The sequence below is a fragment of the Glandiceps talaboti genome, chromosome 20 (assembly GCF_964340395.1).
Source record: "Glandiceps talaboti chromosome 20, keGlaTala1.1, whole genome shotgun sequence".
Classification (NCBI taxonomy): Eukaryota; Metazoa; Hemichordata; class Enteropneusta; family Spengelidae; genus Glandiceps; species Glandiceps talaboti.
In genome coordinates this window covers 13,288,786-13,311,091 of record NC_135568.1, presented here as the reverse complement: position 1 = coordinate 13,311,091, position 22,306 = coordinate 13,288,786, and the positions used below count along the sequence as shown (strand labels likewise).

Genomic DNA, 22,306 nt, shown 5'->3' with positions numbered 1-22,306 from the left:
ACTTAATATATCATATAACAAATTGTATGTAGCTACATTTGTACACTGCTCCTGAGGCATGTAATACTATACTTCCAACTTCCTTGTTCATCATGCATACATGTATATACATTTGTATACATGTGGCTTGTCCTTTGTACACATTGATACCGTGGCCTCCCCAAGCTGTGATGAATCATTTGTATTTGCTAAAGTATTCACATATATTCAGAGAAATGGGTTGTATGAAATGAGTCAGTGATCACTGACAATCATTGTCAAGTAAACAAGGAATTGTTAGAATAGGGAACCTACAAACCTGCCATGTTGAATGTTGCATTGTGGGAAATGTGACAATAAATACTAGCAATTAGTATTGTAAATAATAATGTTACACTGTTTGTAATCACAAATAATCAATTCATAGTCACCCTGACCATTTTGGGTGGTTAATTTTATCAGTAGCTCCAGATTAGGTATTAGGATAGCCACAGATAATCCCATAGTCCTTTGCGTCTGAGCATGCTCAGTCTGGATCGCAAGTATCCTATTGACTAAATTTATAATCAAGAAGATAATTTGTATGTTAATTCTTTACAAATTTACTTTTGAAGTTTAAAAGTTTATTTATTTTCTGAAGTATCTTTTCTATTTTGTGATATTCAAAAGTACTGTATATACATGTACAATAGAATTTATAAACGCATGGTAAAACAATCAAGCAGCTGAAAACAACAAAGTGGTTACAATAATTATGAAAAAGGCTAAAATGACAACTTAGTAAAAGGTACATGGTAATGCGTCAATACGGTTTATTTTATATTGTTTAAATTAAAAAGGTTGGTTCATAGTTCTCGTTTTTAAAATGTTTAGCATCAGCTATCTATCACCTTTAGTTTTCCAGCAGTTGAGTTCCATTGCTTTGGTCTGTCACTCTGTCATTCAGTACATTATATGATCGAGGTACAACAAGATTTTGACAACAGTCGTTAAGCAAATTGTAACGAGAATTGTTGGTATGTTTTTAACAAATCTCGGATATTAATGTGGTTTACCATTCAAAGTAGTACAATTACTTTGAAGACATTGTTATCCTATATAATACAATTTTTATCTCTTTGAAAACAAAGAAAACCTTGCTGTATCAAAGTTGGCATGAATAGTGAATCTGTCATGTTTGGGTTCAAAGAGTATATAGTAGTAATGATACCAGTATATCAGTGTAGGTTATTCCAGTGTTTGGATAAGACACAAAGGTCATCTAAGGTCACCATCATGAGAATATATTAACATGAAGATACCATGCTACACAATCACTGTAACTTGAGTGTCTATAGTGAAGGGTTCTAATTTTTCAATTTAATGTGTATTCTAATGGTATCAGTCTATCAATATACATGTAAGTTATTCCATTGTTTAGACTAGACACAAAGGTCATCTAAGGTCATCATCATGAATTTGATATACACATGTATGTAGGGTATATCATGAAGATACCAGGCTAAATCACTGTAACTAGAGTGTCTACAGGGAAGGGTTCTCATTTTTCAATTTAGTTTGTCTTGTAATGATATCACTATTATCAGTATATCAGTGTAGGTTAGTCCATTGTATGGACTAGACACAAAGGTCATCTAAGGTCATCATCATCATACATGTGATATATGCTGACTGTGTACATGTATATGTGTAACTACAGCCTATAGCTACATGTACATGTAATGTCTGCACCAATGATCATGTTTTATGGATTCATAAACTCTTTTTTTTTTCCGCAGTATTTAGTTTGAATAGTCCTAATTAGTAATTTCTAAATAGATATGAAGAATCAATGATTACCATTCAAATAAAAGTAAATGAGACAGTTGGATTTTTTTTTTTTTTTTTTTTTTTTTACTTTATGTACAAATTGAATGTTCTCCAAATTGAACACTTTTACAGTTGTCAGATGATGATGTGCATACATGTCTGTACATGTACTGTTACTTTTAGGATACACCCAGAAATAGTTGTGATATCAGGGTTGTAGGGAATATGAAATTGCATATACTTAGGTGTTATTCTCCAATATTTTTCTTCGTTCAGCCAAGGAAAATACAAGTGACCTAGGGGGTCTTTGTGACAATTCTTAGGACACGAGTTTTTTCTGGCTGATTGAAGACAACTATTGGAGAATAACATAATTATACTGCCACCAGTAATATCAAAGGGTTATCAGGGAAAGTAATGACAATTTTGAGTGTTTTGAATTATATTTTGAACAAAGAAGAACCAGTGATGCATTGTCGTGACAACCAGAGAAAATATTCCATATTTTTGTTAAACTTGGTTCGTGCATGGTATAGTAAATGGTATGTTACTGCTAAAGGGTAATTCAGGGTATACAAACTACATCGTATGTTGCTCCAAGGTGTGGGAGTTATTCCTGGTAGTGGTATCTCTCAAATGTTCACACATGTTTCTCTATTGATTTGTATTCTGTACAGGTATAAGTCAACGCTTTGAACCCCTGGGCAATACCATGTTACATCTTGCCTGTATCGCCAGAAACATGGATGCTGTTACTTTCCTTCTCTCATCTGGAATAAATACCAAACACACAGACAAACTTGGTAAGTAAACATTAGGCCATACTAAAATAATCCTTTGTTTCTCAAAGTATAAATTATATACTGAGTGTAAAAAATTACAGAAAAAAATGATGTAATTGTGGTTTTCCATATTTAACTCCTGACTTAAAAAAGGGGAACAAAATCAAGGCTGATATTATAATAGCTGCATTACATAGTGGTTGGGGGGGGGGGGGGGGGCAGAGAAGAACATTTTCACCAATTATGCATCATGTGAACTGTCTAAAATAGAGTTGTGCAAATTGGCAAATATGGCATAGAGGAGGCCTGCTGTGCATCGAGGAGAGGCATTCTGGGAAACAAAATGAAGGTAGGAGCTCCTAATCTCTTTTGTGCTTTCCCAAACAATGCTGAGGCTATTCTTCATAGAGATTATGAGCTCCAAGCTTTATTTGTTTTCCCAGAATGCCTCACTCAATTGTACAGTACAGCACACTCCTCTAAACCAGATGTACAAATTTGTATAACTCTATTTCAGAGAGGTTTTGTGATGCAGAATTGCTGAAAATTTCTGTGTCCAAAACCATAAAGTAATGCAGAGAGACAAAATCAGCATCACATTTGTTCCCCCACCTGTTTTTAACTGACATTTCAATTTATTTTTATAGGGAGAATAGCTGAGCAGGTATGTTTCTGTAGTAAAACCAAGAGATTATTGACTATAAGAGCTGCCACACCAATGAAGAGACCAGCTACACCAGCATCACTACAAGACAAGGATACGTTGTTTGATTTGGTTGAAAGGAGTAAAAGTTACGATGAAATCCAAATCAAATTACAGGTAAGTCTGGAATGATGGTGAAGTTTATATGGCCTTGATCTTGAACTAGTTTAACCAGACAGGGTTAGAGATGATTTGATACCAAGTTGACATCCAGACTTCAACTGGTTTCACTCATACTTTTGCTCTTTGAAGAAGTTTGATTCAATTTAGAACCAGAAATAAATACATTTTCATAAAATGTGGGTGCCGGAGAGTCATTTTACTATTGCTACATCACTTATATTATGCATAATTGCTGACAAAGAATGAGTTGAAACTTGTTCCACAATCATTGTTCAGTGGATGTCCTTGATGTCGACACAGTAGTAGAACATAAATATTCATGATTGAAGGTAATTTGCATTTAGGAGAGATAAATATTTGGGTGAACCATTGCAGGAAACTAAACATGCATGCATGCATAAATAAATAAATAAATAAATAAATAAATATTTCTCTTTTCACCAGAGTCTAGAATTTGACATCAATCAAGAGAGAAATGCTGGAGGAGAAACGCTTCTACACTGTGCAGTTAGAGTTGGTAAGTTAGTTAGTCGTCTAACAGTTAGTTGTTTCTGTTGTCTTGAGTATGATTGATTTTCTTCTCAATTTTGTACTTAAAAAAAATGGGATCAAGGCCAGAGCTGATTTCATCATGTAACTTTTAGTTGATGTCAGTTAGTCTTGAAAAGTCACATTCAACATTCCTACATCACATGGCCAAGAAAAGTAAAATTATTCAAATTAGCCATGAATCTGACCAAGCAATATGTAAATAGCTTGTTGGTGTACGTTTGTGTATGAAGCCATAAGTGCAATCAGAGCTAGTAGGTATTTACACGCTGAGTTCAGATCGAAGTAGCACAAGTCATAACTCTGTTTTGGTTATTGCATCATTTAGGTATATCACAGCTTGGGCTGATTTTATCACTTGTTCATATCCAATATGCTGATGTAGAGGAATACACACGGTTTGGTATGACGTCGCTATGTATTGCAGCTCAGTGTGGGTACTCTGTTATTGCTGAGGTATGTACTTGGATTTCTATTTTACCACCACCCCCTCCCCCACCCCCTAACTTGGCATTGTTTGTACTTAAAGGGGAACACCACTCCAGGAACTGAAGACATTTTCATAAAACTTTAGGTTTTAGAGTCATTTGATGATTTTGCATCACCTGTATATTATGCACAATTTCAGAGTAACACGAATTTGAACTTGTGGCTCATTTGGAGATTTTCGCTGTAGGCCACATTGCCTCATGGGAGTCAACATAAATACACATGTTATAGGTGAACAATGAATATTCATGACCCCAAAGTATCTTCAGTGAAAACAAAGATTTAAATATTCATTTTAAAGTCGTCATATGGATGAGGATTGGGTATTTATTTTGGATTTTTAATTTATAAAACAATTTTATCATGGCCTCCTACCTGAAAAATCAATGCAAAATAACATGGACCAAGTCTGTGTTTGTAACTCAACACTTTGCAAAAGCTAAAAAATGTATATAAAGTTTGTTATTGTACGTACAATAACAACGATTTTTAGACAATTATTATGTGTTTGTAATTGATTGAGTTACAAACAAGGCCTTGGCATGTGTTATTTCACGTTGATTTTTCAAAGTAGGAGGCCATGATAAAATTGTTTCATAAATAAAAAATCCAAAATAAAAACCAAATCCTCATCCATATGGTCACTTTAACAGATAAGAAAGCTTATATTTTCTGTATTTTTCAGGTTCTTATATGTTGTCTTGGGGCCAATCCTAATAACACTAATCCACGGAATAAATGGACACCTCTACACTATGCAGCTAGGGAAAATAAACTGGATGTCGTCAAGTAAGCTGGAAATAAACATTGCTGCTTTTCCTTTGAATGAGTTATTTTTAGGTTATGTACACCCTTAACTTGAAATGCGCCATGGAAATATACGGATCAGATTTTTACTGTTACTGTTTTCAAGAAAACTCCAGTCCATTCCTCAGTTCAAATCAAGAAAAAGTAGGGGTCACCATACAAAGTTGTGAAATAGAGGTCAAAATGTTGACAAAATTAAGCCATTTTAGAATCCAATATGGCCGCCAAATACTGTGTGAAACTAAAAGGTTGGCAATTTCCTTGAAAACAAGATGGTTGACCCCAAATTTCTTTTATCATTTCAACGGGTCCAGAAGTAAGCGTCCATATTGCAAAGTTTGGGGAGATTTTGATAACTTTGATTTTCAGTGAAAGTTGTGAAAGGTGTATTCTACCTAAAAAAGATTCAAATGTAGTTGTAGCATACTTATCTGCATTAGCGCCCTCACTCAAGCAAAGGCCCAGTACTTTTGTTTTAGCAATTGTACTTAAATTTTCGGTTTGAGCTGGATGGCCTTCTGTTTCTGGTTAACCGGCTTATAATATCCTGTGATGTACAACATTAATATTAAATAATTTAAACTTTTTTTTCTTCAAAATTCAGTGTTTTGATCAAAAGAGGGGCAGATGTGAACTTGGAAAGTTCTGACTGTCTACGACCTGATGACATTGCAAGGAGATACAGACATGAAGACTGTGAGGATGCCATAGTAACCAAGAGGATGCAGAGATGTGAGTTGCTTAGCAACAGGGCTGAAAACGTAAGTGGTAAAGTGAAATGTGTCACGTTTTCAAAGGTAAGAGAGACACAACGTAGGGATGTGCTGAGTAAGATGGCGCAAGGAAAGCAGGTCTTGGAAATTCAATAAAACATTGGTCTGTCAATTTTTCTGTCAATTACCACTAAACATAGGTTAGTCACTTGTCTATAATTTCTGTTATCTTTAATGAGATGTGAGGTAGTTTTATTTTCAATGAATAAATTGGGAGAGATATAAACTCACACTTGAAATTCATTTCCTATTTGGGTATATAATCTCCTCAAGTAATCAAAGATATATTTCACATCTAATAATAAATGTAACAAAATGAAATTATGTAAATGAATTATGTACATTTCTATCGAGTGTCCTCTTCCTTCTACATGTATTTGTATTTTCTCTCATTGAATATGTCATGGCTTTTACATCAATTGTCATTCCTCCCTTAAGCTGTAACATAAGGAGGGCATATAGGAAATTCATACCATTTATCATGTTTAATCTTGTATGCTTTTGACTTGAATATAAACAGTCAAGTCATCAAATTAGAGTTAATATCAGATTTCCATTTATTCCATGATAGTTTTGATTCTTGACTATTCTAAGACATTATCTTTCTTCCTAACACAGCTTTGCATTCCCATGGCTCCTTTGCTTTTGCTAACTGCTCCAGCTTTGACCTTTGACCATTTATTTGGTTGCTTCCTTTTGTGCAAGTTTGTGCAAGAACTGAAAAGAGACAAAGACGAGATATAGGTAACAGCTTTGCCAAATTATTTTTTTGCATCGATTAATATTCATATGCAACCTTTGCCATTGCAAACTCCCAGCATGCATTGCCACATGCACTCCTTGCTCCAAACTGCTTGCATATTCTGAAAATAATTTGATGTTATATGTTTTATGATACATTTGTTCGTTATTGTTATTGTTGTTATTTTTTGTCCTTGTTTTTAAATTTTAGTTATTTTGTAGATTTCATGCTTGCCTGTTTTATGTTCAATAATGATGATTCGAACTATGCAAGTTCAACTCACTTCTTTGTCATTTTGCAAAAATAATGCAAGCATAGGGATTTTTTTACCATCCATCCATCCATCAAATGTAATCTTTTTGTATGTGGACAAGTACAGTTGAATGCTAATTATGTGAAACCTATCTCAGTGTTATGAAGTTGGAATGTTTCAAGAAATTTAGTAACAAATATTGGCTACATGTAACCTATGATTGACTGATTTTGTATCATTTTGATGGTAATCAGTATGGGAGTCACGATGGGCAAATGGTTTAGAGTGGCCGGCTTGGAATCTGCAGGTTGCAGGTTAGACCCCTGTTGCTGCTGTTTGTTTCTGAGTGATAAAGTCCTTGGGTAAGATTTGAACCACGACTGCCTCAGTCAACCCAGCTGTATAATTGGGGACCTGGTAGGATAGAGATTGTAATGTGAATACTTTAATCCTATGTGCTTATAGAGGTTGCAATAGATTGTATGCTCCCCAGGGAGTTGAGGAAGTATAAAGGGCCGTTGTGCTGCCATTGATCCATGCCGGGGGGTAATAACTGTGAGCACCTTGAGCTCTCGGGAGGAAAGGCACATTATAAATACATATACATATTGTTATTAGTATTTTTGAAAATTCTATTTTCATTTCCCCATGACTGTATCAGAAAACTGTAGGATAGATAGGGCTCAGCACTCCTTTGTTAGGTGAGAATACTGTATCTTGCTACAGGCTTGTCGCTTTTCTATCATCAAAAAATACTTGCTTGGGTTGCCACTTTCTAGCATAGTATTTAATACACAGAGTGAAATATGTAGTTTTATGCTATCTGTGTTTTCAAGTCATTTCTTTAATGCAATAAAAAACCCTTATGGTAGTTAAGTCATTTATGGGAAGCAAATATTAGGGGAGAGTTTATACAAGAAATCCCATACCTTGACAGCTATATATTAGCAGATATCACCACAATAAGCAAAGGAAATATGACAGACATAAGGGGCCTTGTCACTTACAGTGACAGGAGCCTTGTCATTTACGAGTGGCATAAGGGGCCTTGTCACTGAGTCAAAGAGAAGTAGATGACAAAGATGTCAAAACGATATTCAAATGAACCCATTTAGAATCCAATATGGCCACCAAATACTATTTTCACATACTAGAATACATTGATTATTTCCTTCAAAACAAAATGGTGAACCATAAAATTTATTTTGCTAATTTTAAAAAGGGACTAGAAACTACCTTTCGTATGGCAAGGTTTTGAGAGATTTTTAATCCTTTGGTGACTTGGTTTCTGTAACTCTGTGTAATGACACCCTAAAGGGTTAAGAACTGTGATTTTTATTGAAATAGGTGCGTTCTACCTTAACAAGTTTCTGATACACTGTTGGGTATTATCAGTGATATTTTCTTTTATTTCAATAAAAGGAATCATTTAACACCCAGAATATTCCACAACAACATGAAGATTTCTATGCAATAGAATTTCGTGGTCCCATGAACGTAAGTTTTACGAAATCCTGGGTTCTAGTTTAATCATACATTTTCTGATGACTTAGTATTAATGATGTTTTGGAAAGTTTAATTAATATTCTTTTAATTGGCATTCAACTGTGTCTCTGTCACAAAAATTTGTCGTACATGTAGTTTGAATTTCAAAATCTCATGATAATGTTGCACTGAAATATACATCATGTGTTTGAAACTTCTGTATGTTTAGATTTCAACTATCATTTATATCTCAAGTACATCCTGCTTGCATTACCACCCATACAGTTCCCTATATTTGAAAATAAATCTAATTAACTCTGTGTTACTTTTTTTAACCAAAGGTTCTATTAAAAGAACAAGACATAAGAGAGACAGATTTGTTTGTTGTTGATTCTGAGGACAGGACTTTATTAATGGTGTCGGCGGAATACAATAGGTGAGAAGGCTGTGTGTTGGTAACTTTATTGAAGTAGGCACACTTAAATTACAAGTAAAAGATAGTTGCACAAGTAGGTAACATAGGTCATAAATGCTGAGTGTTTTGGCTAGACTCAGATTAGAATATATGTGGTGTTGTTCAGACTTAAAGTGCTGAACTAGCTGTAAGCGGAGTATTATTTTTTTAACCAGACAACCAACAATAAATTCACTGAAAATTGTTAAAATACCTATAATCAGACATCGTGCGTGTTAATTAGAGGTCACTTGTATCCATATGTAGTACAACAGTGGACTGAAAATTAGGATCATATGATTTTGGGTGTGGACCCAAAAATCAATTTGATGGGATTTATTGGAGCATATTTTGTATACAGCTGTCCAAATACATTTACCCACAGATGATTCAATACTGTTCAGGGTGTTCAATATTATATAATTAAGTAAATACATGTAACAAAACAGTTTCAAAAATTGTTCCACTTGCAGCTCGTACGTGCAGGAAAATTTGAAATTTTTTCTTGACCCTGGACATCAAAATGAGATTTATATTTCAGCTCAGTTGTACTGTCAGACTGATTACTTTTGATTACTGACTGACGTGACACACAACTTTTTTTATTTTCCAGAATTGATAACCTGAAAATTCTACTCAAACAACAAAAATGTCCAATCAATGCTCAACATCCAAGGGTAAGATATGTCTTTTTTTTTGAGGTTTACAACTTTTCATAGATGTCTTTGTGAAAGTGTCAACCTTCTAATAAATGTTGGTGTTCCTAATACTTGAAGTACAATGAATGAAATGGCAATAAAATGAAGCAAATCTTTTCCTGTCAACTTCTCTTCCCCCTTTTTGTTTGTCTCCCTCTGTGTGTTTCGACTCATGATACGTCTGTCTTATAACAACATTTTGTGTGTATGGGTGGATGGATGGATGTATTAATGGCTGTATTGATGGATGGAAGGATGGGTGGATCATGATTGACAGACAGACACATGGATGGACAGACAGACAGATGCTTGGGGGTGATGTATTCATAGATGAATGCGTGGATGACTTGGTAGGTAGGTGGTTATGTTGTTTGATGGACGGGGATTGGAGGAAAAATTGATTGAGAGATGTATGGTCAGATGATTGGATGTTGGGTGGATAGATGATTGAAAGGGAAGGAGGAGGGGTAAGTGGAGAGATACATGTAGAGGATGGCATGGGTTTGTGGGTGCAGAGCTGTATGCATGGGTGTGTGGGTACAGGGCTGTATGCATGGGTGTGTGGGTGCAGGGCTGTATGCATGGATACGTGGGTGCAGGGCTGTATGCATGGGTACATGTACGTGGGTGCAGGGTTGTATGCATGGGTGTGTGGGTGCAGGGCTGTATGCATGGGTATGTGGGTGCAGGGCTGTATGCATGGGTATGTGGGTGCAGGGCTGTATGTATGGGTGTGTGGGTGCAGGGCTGTATGCATGGGTATGTGGGTGCAGGGCTGTATGTCTGTTTTTAATTATGTGTAGGATTTGTCAAAACTATATTTGTTTTCATATATTTGTAAATGCATGCAAATGACAATTAAAATCTGTGACAGATACCCAGAGAGTAATGATGACATACCTTGTTTTTGTTACAGACTGGACAGACAGCTCTATCCATTGCATCAAAGTGTGGTAATACCAGGGCTGTACAAGTACTGATGCAACACAATGCCGACCCATCCATCAAAGATATACAAGGATACTTACCAATACACTATGCAGTTGAGGAACAATTTGAAGATGTTGTACAGACAATCTTATTTCACAATCAAGGTCTTACGGTAATTATAATGTTATTACCCCTTTCCACATCTCATTTTACCTCAGGTACCCCCCCAAATTTTACAATACAGTAGTTAAGATGTAAATGTACACTGTGTGAGGGCGCTCTCATAAGTCGGCCAATATCCCTTTCTTGGAAAAGATTGTTGAGGGCGGAGTGATATGATGTATTTTGCAGTTTAACTTGGTGGGACAGTTTTTGTTTTAACAACTTAAGACATACGTAAATTTAAAACTGAGCCTAAAATGGCGTGTTCTGGTGCCAACCTTGCAGCCATTTTGAAAGAATTGTTATGAGCGGACACAGCAGTACATGTACATGAAGACTTCAACAAAATATGCCTAAAACAATTCCATGAGTTCCAGAGAATTACATCACATCTGAAAGAAATTTGTAGATTGTTTTGTCCTGTTTAGAATGCAACCAACTTTTGTTCTAGAACTCTCGGCATGATGATTCTTTCAAAGGAGGGTATACTCCCCGGGGAGTTGAGGAAGACTAAAGGGCCGTTGTGCCGTTCTGATCCGAGCCAGGGGTAATATTTGTAAAGCGCTTTGAGCACGGAGTGGGAAAGCACTATATAAGAACCCAACATTATACCATAGTACTCAACTCATCGCTGGTCCAAAAGCTGTTTACAAACGACGCCCCCAGATGCCAACCTTTACAATCTTTTGTTTTTTTGGTAACTGAGATATGGTATATACATAGCTTCATTCTAAGATTTTAGTTACGCATGAGAGATCATATCAGACTGGCTTTGAATGCAGAGTAGTGCATATAGTCTTTTTTTGATGTCAATTTTTTTTCTCATTTTGATATCAGGGACTACAAGAAGCTCTGCAGCTTTGTCAAAACTCCAATATCACAGACTTTATCAAGAAAGCAATGTTGAAGAGACAAAAACAGATAGTCACACCTACGTTATTTGAGACGGCAGCCAATGGCAACGCAAATAGACTGTACTGTGTTTTGGAAGAGGGAGATAATGTGAACCCTATAACAGGGGCTGGAGACTGGCCTCTTATGGTGGCTGCTGAAAATGGACATCTACACATTATTGAGTTATTGTATGAGGTAAGACACATGCATTATAAGGACTAACAGTGGATACAAATTCAGTTTAAGGTCCTAACAAGAATGCAAATTAAACTGAATATGTGAGATAATCCACAACAGCTGGACCAGCATAATGTGCTGTCAGACCAATTTCTCTGAAAGTCAAAGTTACACTATAATGTTACTTTGTTTAAGAAAATTCCATCCTATTCTCAGTTGAAAACAATTAAAAAATCTAGGGTCCCCATATATTTTTTTCGAAATAAAGGTCTAAATGATATCAAAATTTGGAGAATCCAATATGGCCACCAAATACTGAATCCAATATGGCCACCAAATACTGAATCCAATATGGCCACCAAATACTGAATCCAATATGGCCACCAAATACTGATTCCAATATATGGCCACCAAATACTGTCAGTGTTAACTTCATTGGAAAGTAAAATATTTACGATTTCCTTGAAAACAAGATGGTGAAACCCCAAATTTCTGTTATTAGTTCAAAAGGACGAGAAACAAACTTTCATATGGCAAGGTTTGGAGAGAATTGAAGGACTTTGTGATATTTTTTGCACCTTAACTCAGCTTTAAAGAATATGTGGTTATTTCAAGTTATGACTTTGCTGAGACCCACCATTTCTCATGTTGGTATTTTTATATGAAAATCATTTCTAAAAAATTTACTCTTGTAAGAAACACAGCCTAGTCATCCCTTGAAACAAATATCATGGTTTAGTCATTATTGCTATATATATTATGTGGACTAGTCTATTAATCAGGACATGGGTAGAATATATCAACTAATGATTGATTCTTGTATGAATGTATAAACAGAAAGGAGGAGATGTGAGTCGTCGACATCCAGCAACCAATGCCACAGCTCTACATGTTGCATCAGCTAGAGGTCATTATCCGGTGGTCAAGTTTTTACTCCAGATTTGTAAGAAAGATGTTCTACCTGGACCTGACAAAGAAAGCATGTCATTTTATCAAGAATTAGACATTAATGCTATGAATAATTCTGGTCAGACTGCTGTACAGATGGCTGCACGTAAAGGTAAAAAAATATAATATAGTCACAAATCTGACTGGATCTCTGTAGTACTAAGTGTGACTGTGTGTATGTCAAAAATATAAAATAAAAAATAAATAATAATTATTAAAAAAAAGAGTGCAAGCTTCAAGTTCTAAAAAAAAAAATTACATCTTTCGATTTTATTCCCAAATATTTTCCTGCATTCAGCCAAGGAAAATATGAATGGTCCAAGGATTTTAGATTTAATGAACCAATGATGTAAATGTGTGTTGTCATGATGTAGAACAACCAGGGTATAACTCCCATATTTTTTGTGTGAACATGTTCAACTTGGCTTGTGTGTAGTGGGAGACCTTTTATAGCATACACAAGCCAAGTTATACTTTTTGGACAGAAAATACACTAATTGTAGCCTGACTGTGCTATGTCATGACAACTACTGTCTATGTAATCAAAATTTTACTGGTGCGAGATGTACTTTTAGAGTTTACTGCCATGATTTCAAGATAGCAACATTCAAAATGTACAAAGCAAAAACATAGCTTTCACAGCTGACAATAATTATGTCTTGGAATAAAACTTGTACCATTCCTGATTATCAAGAATAGGTAAAGGGAACGCTATTCATTCCATCAATGTATCATGCTTTGATGTTGTTGTCTTTTACAGGATTTAGCAAAGTGGTGAAGGCTCTGTTACTGAGAGGGGCAAGTTCAGCCATCTTGGATGCCAATGGTCATCTGTACAAATGCAGTGACTTTGAAGGGGTGCAGGTATTGTTGGAGACACACAGAAAGGAAAGAGCTATGAGAATAATGGCACTGATTAGAGATAGGAAAGGCATGGTTAGGCTGAAGAAAGTGTGGCAGGTGAGTTGTCATAGAAACATCCGATAAGTTACAAGGAGCTTTCCTAATGCTACTCCAGAAGTTGCTGTTTTGATGGTTTTTGCTTCAAGAGTTAGCTGTGTTGGTAAATATTGCCTCTAGAGGGCGCTGATGTTAGGGCATTTGTCACCCGGGATGCTGTAACGTAGAACAGTCATCAGAGATTGTTCTGTCAGTGAAGATGTCAGCTGTGTCACCAGAAAGCACTTTATTGTCAATAGTTTGTCACAAATTGGCATTTTACCACAAAATTTTATCTTCAGAGAGTTATGTAAGTTTGTATGTGGCAAGAGAAGGGTCATTTTTTTCGTATGCTTTTCTATATTTTTGTAAAACATACATTTTCTCTGATATTGGTTCGCAGCCAATATTTGACCACAATTTGAGAGACTTCAAAGGAGACACTCCTCTCATGGTTGCTTGTTACCATGGACGCGTACAAGCTGTCAAGTTTTTGGTGGAATCTGCCATACATAAACAAGTAGAAGACATTAACACAGATAGGTAAGACTACTAATGTTAAAGTGGAAGGTACTTTTGTTGGGGGTTTGGAGAATAATTTCATAATATTGCACTACCTGTACTATGTGCAATCATGCAAAACTCTGCAGAGGTAAAACTTGTTCCCCATTCATTTTTCAGTGTTTCATGGGAATTATCAGATATGCATATAGCAGAACATTATCATTTCATGATTGTTTATTTGACGGTAATAAGCACTTAGGAGTCATGAATATACAACCACTGGAAGTGCGCAGGGTTAGCTTTTCACCCAGCATCCTCTGTACTACCAAGTCCCCAAATTATACAGCTGGGTTGACTTGGCTACAATGATGGTTCAATCCTGCTTAGGAAATCAAAAACTCAATGACAGCAACAAGACTTGAACTGGCAGTGTGCAGATTATAAGCCAGTGATCGACTTGCACCAATCAACCATCGTGACTCCTTGTAATACGTACAGATTGTGGTGTGCACCCTTCAACAAATGTAATTGTTAAGTCATATTCTGGGTCAAGGTAACAGAGAACTTTTGTTGTATTTTTACCTTCGTTTACAGTCGGTGGAACCATGACTCCGATAACGACTCTGGTACATTTGTTGAACAAAATTCCTACATGAATATGATCCAGTCTCGTGATATGGGTAAGTAGCGTGAAGTCTGTTAATACCAGTTGATAGAAGCGAGATAGACTTATAGTGGTTAGGGGTGATTGAATCTGTGCCAAAAATAGTCACTTATCAGTGCCCTTTACTTAGAGAGGAACATGGGAAGGTAGTAGTAATGATGGACATGTCATTTGAATGATATAGAAAGAAAATTAATTTATTCATTCATTCATGCAAATATGACAAAATTTACAAAACACACTGATCTTTGAAATGAGTTGGTGAACAAATTCTGCTTTTTGTGTAACTTAATCGCACCGTTCAACTATATTTTAGACCAGGGGTGTTGAAATAATACAAATTTTTTAATTGATTCTAAAATTGTGTTATTTTCCCGCCAGAATTATTTGACAAAAATTCTTGGTTTCCTCTAAATTTTTAGAAATTCTAAAATGCATTTTAAACTACAATCATATAAGTAATGATTCTTCATTCATTTATATCAGAAGTTCTTTTCAAAAGTGATCAAATTTGATAAAAATGTGAAAAAAATTGAGTTATTGAACCGTTTCACATGTTTGTATGGGGATACATTTTATCCTGCAGGAACACGCACAGAGCCCAGTTCAGCCTCAGAACAAAGTGACACAGAAAGCACATACATGTTCAACCAAAGGAGATGTAAAACACCGTCTGCTGGATTCTTACATTCTGGAGACTTCACTAGCTCCGGCAACTTCAACACAGCTAACTGGTTCATTGTCAGACCTGGCTCCCTGTTAAGACAAAGTCCCCTACCACGACCCCTGACCCCGGTCAGCTCTGATAATGAAGATGTGGCTGCTGGTAGGCACAGCATTTCTTTGAAATTTACAAACATTTAAATTTTTAGTTGAAGCAGGGCAAACAAGATTCAAAATAATGGCTAAATATTTTGGATGATACACATTGAGAGTAAGTTAGGGAGTCTAGTCCTATTCTTATCCCTAACCAAACTGTAACTACCTAGCTCAATCTGTCATTCTTTATCCCCGCTATTTACCCCAACAAAGCATGACTTAGCATACCCCATTGTATTCATATAACAAGTAAATTTCCATGAAAGTGGCAGGTATTCGAAAGGGGTATATAACACAATGTGGCTCAGTCACCTATGAATTTTTGGCAAACAAAAGTTCATATTGGTTGTGACGTTGAGGGCGCTATAGAAGATGGTATGAATTCTGTCATTGAAAGTCTAATGCTTGAAACCTAGATGATTTACAACAAGAAACCAGAACATTCAATTATTGGAGAATCCCATGTTCAAGAAATTCTTTACAGTGTATACCTGAAGTTCATAACTTAAAAGTTGATCTGCCTTATTTGTGTCAAACATTTTAACTAATGGTTATTGTTAGATTTAATATTAACTTTCAAGTTTCAATAACTGTTTTGCCTTGATGTTTGAAGTGTTCTTACCTTTACCTTGTCTTTCTCAATTTGTGTCTAATTTATCACTGACTCAACTACATTATATTGCCTGTTTCAAAAACACATGATGTTATCAATGTTATCAACAGTAACCCTTGACCTTTCCACTCTGACCTTACAATCTCTGCAACTACAAATGTACATGAAGCTCGTAGAATTTGAATTAATTTGAATAATGATATAATTTCCCCCAAATGTTTCTTTGGCATTTGAACTAATATCATGGCTAGCTGATTACATCGAGAGGAATTTGCATAAATTTGCATAATGATGTAATTTCCCCTGACATTTGACCTAATATCATGGCTAGCAGATTGTAGCGAGTAGAATTTGCATAAATTTGCATAATGATATACTTTCTCCAGACATTTGACCTGATGTCATGGCTAGCAGATTGTGGCGAGTAGAATTTGCATGAATTTGAATAATGAGATAAGTGTCAGTATTATTCATATTATTAATATGAAATATTTCAACGTAAATAATTAATTTTGAAGTGACATGGTACAGTGCTGACTATGTTTTTTAAAAATAATTCATGAAATCCATTCACAATTATGTCATTGTTACAGGGATGCATATTGTATAATGTTTGGTGTATGTGAGTGTATTGCACTTCAACTTTTTTTAAGCCAAATGTGTGAGCCTAACACCATCCCTTTTCAGAATTCTTCCAAAGCTCATCATCACCTCATCAACACATCACCTGCATTTTCCTGCTAACTTTACTATCAATACAGTAAGCAACAGCCCCATAGAGTAATAAAAACAATATACCCTCTAATTTTTGGTTTGGAAATTGCTTCGTTATTGCCTGTTGTGAAAAATATGTTGTACATAGACAGTCATTAATAAGTGCATACCATAAGAGATGCTGTGTAAGAATATACCCCCTAGTTTACTGTAAAAACAATCCTTTAACACACTGTAAAAAGCAGACCATCTAGCATACTGTAAAAAGTCTACCTTGTAACATGGTTTGAAAACAGTACCAAGATATCTTCCCTCTAACATGCCATACTTGTAGTATGTGTCTTAGAAATGAAAGTCTTACATTTTTATTGCTACTTTGTTCAAAAAACATCAAAGCCATTCTTTGTTAATGTCAAGAAAACAAATCAGGTGTCAATTTTGAATTTTTTAAATTGAGGACATTTTTAGAATCCAATATGGCCGCCAAATACCTTGTTAATGTTATCGGAAAATAAAAGCCAATTGCTTTTCTTGAAAACAAGATGATGAACCCCAAATTTCCTAAATTACTTCAAAAGAACTAGAAACAAACTTTGAAATCGAGAGATTTACAACAAAATTGTTTCAAAGGCATGACTATTTAGCTTATTTGGAACTTGTGTGAAAATTGAAAATTTATTCATAGCATGATAATCATATCAAAAACAAAAACTTAAAGTGCACGCTCAGAGGATTTTTGATTTAAATATCAAAGAAAGGTTTCGGTAAATGTTAGTATCTTGTCTGTTCTTTTCTGTAATTGACAGCTGCTGCCGCTATCGCTAGGCAACAGAAAGCTCTTGACCCTAGCAGGTTAATCAACAGAAGAGAACAAGCCTTCCACGAAGTAATTGGTCCAGAAACTGGTCTTAGTAAAGTTGAATTGTACTTGACCAGTTTTAGTGAACATAACGAACCATATAACATGACAGCTGGTGAGTTGAAAGGGGCAAAAAGGAGCACTACTAACACATCACTCAGCTTTTCCCCCATTTCCCCCTCGTTTTGGTTTCTTCCAATTGTTTCTACAAAGGGTCGAACCATTATGCTGGGGAATAAGGGAAGGTTACTAACCACACTTTGATCTTGATACATGGTATGTTTGAATGCAGTGGATGGCCTTGTTCTGTGCAATACTAATTATCTGATCTTTGTGACAAGTTTGAATTTTCTTTGTATGACATGTTAAGTGTTTCTTTCATTCATTTAGACCTGTGTTAGAGTATTTGGTTTAAAATATATTATTCTGTTGATGACTAAAACAGCTCATTCATTTTGATAAATGTAGTGTTATGAGTTGGATTGTAATCTAATAAAAAAGCATACTTTAATGTCACATGTTCAAAACCAACCAATGAAATAACACAAATGTCACATGTCAGTCACATGATGTCCAGGTCAAGGTGTGGTTCTTAAAGGATGGTAAATAATTTTGTACAGGGACTAGAATACTAGAATATTTTATATGGTTTTTAGTTTACAGTAGTTCCCAGTAAATTTACAAATAAAAAAATAAATTAGGTGATATCAAAAAGATAAAAAACATTCTTATACTATTAATACAAATAACACTTCCTTTGTACACTAACTGTGAATTTGTACTTGTGGTTGTCTTGTAGCATCACTTTGCATGAAAACTTTTGAAGCACCTGGCAATTTGCATATTAGTTATCAACTCCTGGCACTTTATTTAGTGGTGTGTGTGTGTGTGTGTGTGTGTGTGTGTGTGTGTGTGTGTGTATGTGTGTGTGTGTGTGTGTGTGTGTGTGCGTGCATACGTGTGTTTGTGTGTGTACGTGTGTATACATGTGTGTGTTTATGTATGTATGTATATGAGTGTGTGTGTGTATGTATGTATGTATGTATGTATGTATGTATGTATGTATGTATGTATGTATGTATGTATGTATGTATGTTGTGTATTGGGGGGGGGGATTTGATGAGAGAATCACAGTAATGTGGGTACACATGTTTTCATGAAATTAAATGACTCTGTGAGTCTATAACGTTTGTAGATGGTAACAAAATAATCCCTATGTTATGGCCCAAGTATTGATGATCATGTACATTTTGTAGTTCACTTACCCTACTTTACCTTCCAACTACCCGTGTAGCTTCTCAAAATTAGAAACTCTCTTATCAAGAAAATCAACCATGAAATTGGGATGAGTATTTTTGCCACTTTGTGTTTGAATCTCCAGCTCTCAAGAGGGTTATCAACCATTTGGCTGACTACAACTTCAGAGATGGTTGTACATGTTTCCACCGTGCCATGGAGTGTTCCAACGAAAGCCACACTGTGGAAGTTATACATTTACTACTGCAGAAAGACAAGTCTTGTATCAACATGCAGGATTTTAGTGGCTTCACTCCACTCCATTATGCATGTATGCAAGGAAAGAAACACATCGTCAAGTTTATGACAGTAAGTATGCAGAATTGTCGACTTGAATATTTGCATAAAAGGGGTGCACCACTGCCGAAAATAGAGACATTTTCGTAATTGCAATAAGGGATTTTATGTCTCGTTGAAGATCTCACGAGATATGCAAATATGCCTAGCAACGGTTGTCAAACGTGATCATGGTCAAGCTTTCACCTTGGCCATGTGCGATGACTTTGAGAACAAGTGTTGCTAAGTGTTTAACACTTTCAGTTTAACCACCCTCATGTGGTTGCTATGGATGAATTGGATCATGCGGGATCTTGTGAGATCTGCCGTGAAACGAAAAAGCAGCTTGTTGTTTTATTTGATGGTAATAAGCACTTAGGAGCATTGAATGTTTATGTTCTGCTGTTATATATGCTTGTCTGCTGACTGCCATATGACAATGCAAGTCCATTGCAAGGACTTTGAACAATGAATGAGACACAAGTTTCAACTCTGTATTTTGCAGCAATTGTGCATAATACAAGTGAATAATCAACGACTTTCCTAAACTGTAAAACTATTATGAAAAATGCCTTAATTTCCAGTAGTCACATTCCACTTTAAAGACAAACTTTGCCAATGTAGATTACTGGAATGTAATAATGATAAAGTAATGGGCAAAACTTTGTCTACAAGTACCAATTGCAGAGCAAAAATTTGCAGAATTTCCTTAAAAGTTGTAGAAAAGTATCAAGGTTTAGTGTGCTGTATTGTGAGAATTTGGTCATGATTCTAGTCAAATACTGATGTTTACTTTCTCCCATATCAACAGGAATTAGACTATGTTGATTTGAACGTCAGATCTCTGGATGGTAAACTACCTGAGGAAATGACACAACACAAGTCAATACAGAAACTTATCCACAATGCAAGAGAACTGCAACCATACACGTATGTATTATTATACCAAGCACAAGCCAATTAGATTAGAACAAAAAATATGGAATATATACCCTGGTTGTTCTACACCACAACAACGCTTGTCTATGTTACGATAATGCGTGTCTACGTCATTGGTTCTGCTGTGTTCGAAATATGAGTCGAAACGTTCAAAATTGCAATTATTTTCCCTGATTTTTCTGTGATATTACTGGCGCTGGTATAATTATGTTATTCTCTAATACTTTTCTTCTTTGAGCCAGAAAATACTCGTGAGCTAAGGGTTGTCACTACTTGTCTAGTAACTCATAGTGACAAAGGCCCCTTTATATGTCACTCGTAGTTTCCTTGGTTGAATGAAGAAATAAAGTGGAATGACATCTAATTGTAGGATGTGTTTTCTAAATATAGAAGAATTTCACAGATCATAAAGTTCACTAGTTGCTTGGTGTGTATGTCAGGAGAAAGTGTGTTTTGTTTGTTGACTAAGACTTGTTTTTGAAGTTATTGAAATAATCACAACAAACACCTTCCTTTCCTCAGTAGAGTGTTAAACTGACAATACTACTTGTATGAATACGGCAATGGCAGATCATCTATCAAGAAGCTAACATAGGCACAAAATAAAACTATTTATGCGACATGTTTATATGATATAAACTATCGATGGACGATGATGTACAAAAATGTAGTTACACTCATGGATTGTGTCTCTGATAACAAGTCTTTCTCAATTGGGTGCACATTCAACACCATTCTGTGTTTACACTATTTTGAGTACAGGGTCGTTTTATCTACACGATCAAGGCATTGATATTACCCACTTGTGTTATCTACCAAATACAACTACAATTGTAGTTTTAGTTTACATGTATGTTTATCTTAGTTTGCTCATAGCACCTTCCTACGGTAGTAATATCCCATCTCAGCATATTGTACTCCTTTCTGGGATCCTCACGCTGTTGGTAATATTGTACATCAAAAATAAATTTGTCCCTGTTTTATTCCTTCAGACCTTTGCCAAGTCTTCCCACACCCCCTGCCAGCAGTGTTGGAGGTGGTAGTATCGACATTGACAAACTGAATTTCAGATTTCAAGAACTGTTTCGAAGTCAAGATACATAAAAGAATGAGAGTATATGAAGTTACTGACACTTTGAAGTGATGTACCTTGTGGTGAAGTGCAGAAAATTACCCATTTTGATGGAGGAATGGATCCATCCATACTTTGTGATACACCCAGTGGTGAAGTCCAGAAAATTCCCCTTTTTGGAGGAATGGATTGATTGATACCCTGTGGGAAAATGCACAAAATTGGTCATTTGGGTAATAGATACATCAACACCTTGTGGTGAAATGTAGAGAATTTACTATTCGGGTAGAATTATCATGTTCACAAAATCTTATGTAGTACAACCACCTGTCTGTAAAGACCACTGTATATGTAACTACCATGTGTGGCCGCTATTCACAGGTTTGACGGTATTGTTGGATATTCCTTTGTGGGATGATTTTGGAACAGAGTGATATTCTGCACTTGTCATGCAATGGTTTGACGTAGTCCAAATACTTGAGTGGTATATGTACGTATGTTGTATGTATGTATGTGTGTGTGTATGTGTGTGTGCGAGTGTGCGTGCGTACGTGCGTGTGTGCATGCATGTGTGTGTGTGTATGTGTATGTATGTATGTATGTATGTATGTATGTATGTATGTATGTATGTCTGTATGTACGTACGTACGTATGTATATTCTACACCAATTTGCCCCATACATGTGATCACTGTGTCCTGGTTTTAGTGAAAATTTTTGATGACAATGTACAATGTGTATTGAACATTGCCAAAGTCATCACCACAAAGAGAGGTATAGTATTAGTAGGAAACATGACTTGATACTAAAGTACCTCTTTGTATTTCCTTTACTGGTAATATCTCATGAGTCAAA

At 35.7% G+C, this 22,306-nt stretch overlaps 1 protein-coding gene across 1 annotated transcript; it reads left to right on the top strand.

The window, feature by feature from the left end:
• Positions 1-2,472: 2,472 nt before the first annotated feature.
• On the top strand, positions 2,473-21,843 carry LOC144450849 (uncharacterized). Its single transcript, XM_078141591.1, has 18 exons — positions 2,473-2,591; positions 3,218-3,390; positions 3,841-3,913; positions 4,274-4,401; positions 5,120-5,223; positions 5,846-6,002; positions 8,836-8,930; positions 9,562-9,625; positions 10,563-10,748; positions 11,576-11,827; positions 12,647-12,869; positions 13,518-13,717; positions 14,100-14,239; positions 14,795-14,880; positions 15,451-15,690; positions 19,251-19,474; positions 20,253-20,371; positions 21,373-21,843. Exons 1-18 carry the CDS (start codon positions 2,501-2,503, stop codon positions 21,482-21,484), a joined length of 2,667 nt encoding a protein of 888 aa, XP_077997717.1. The 5' UTR covers positions 2,473-2,500; the 3' UTR covers positions 21,485-21,843.
• Positions 21,844-22,306: the final 463 nt, after the last annotated feature.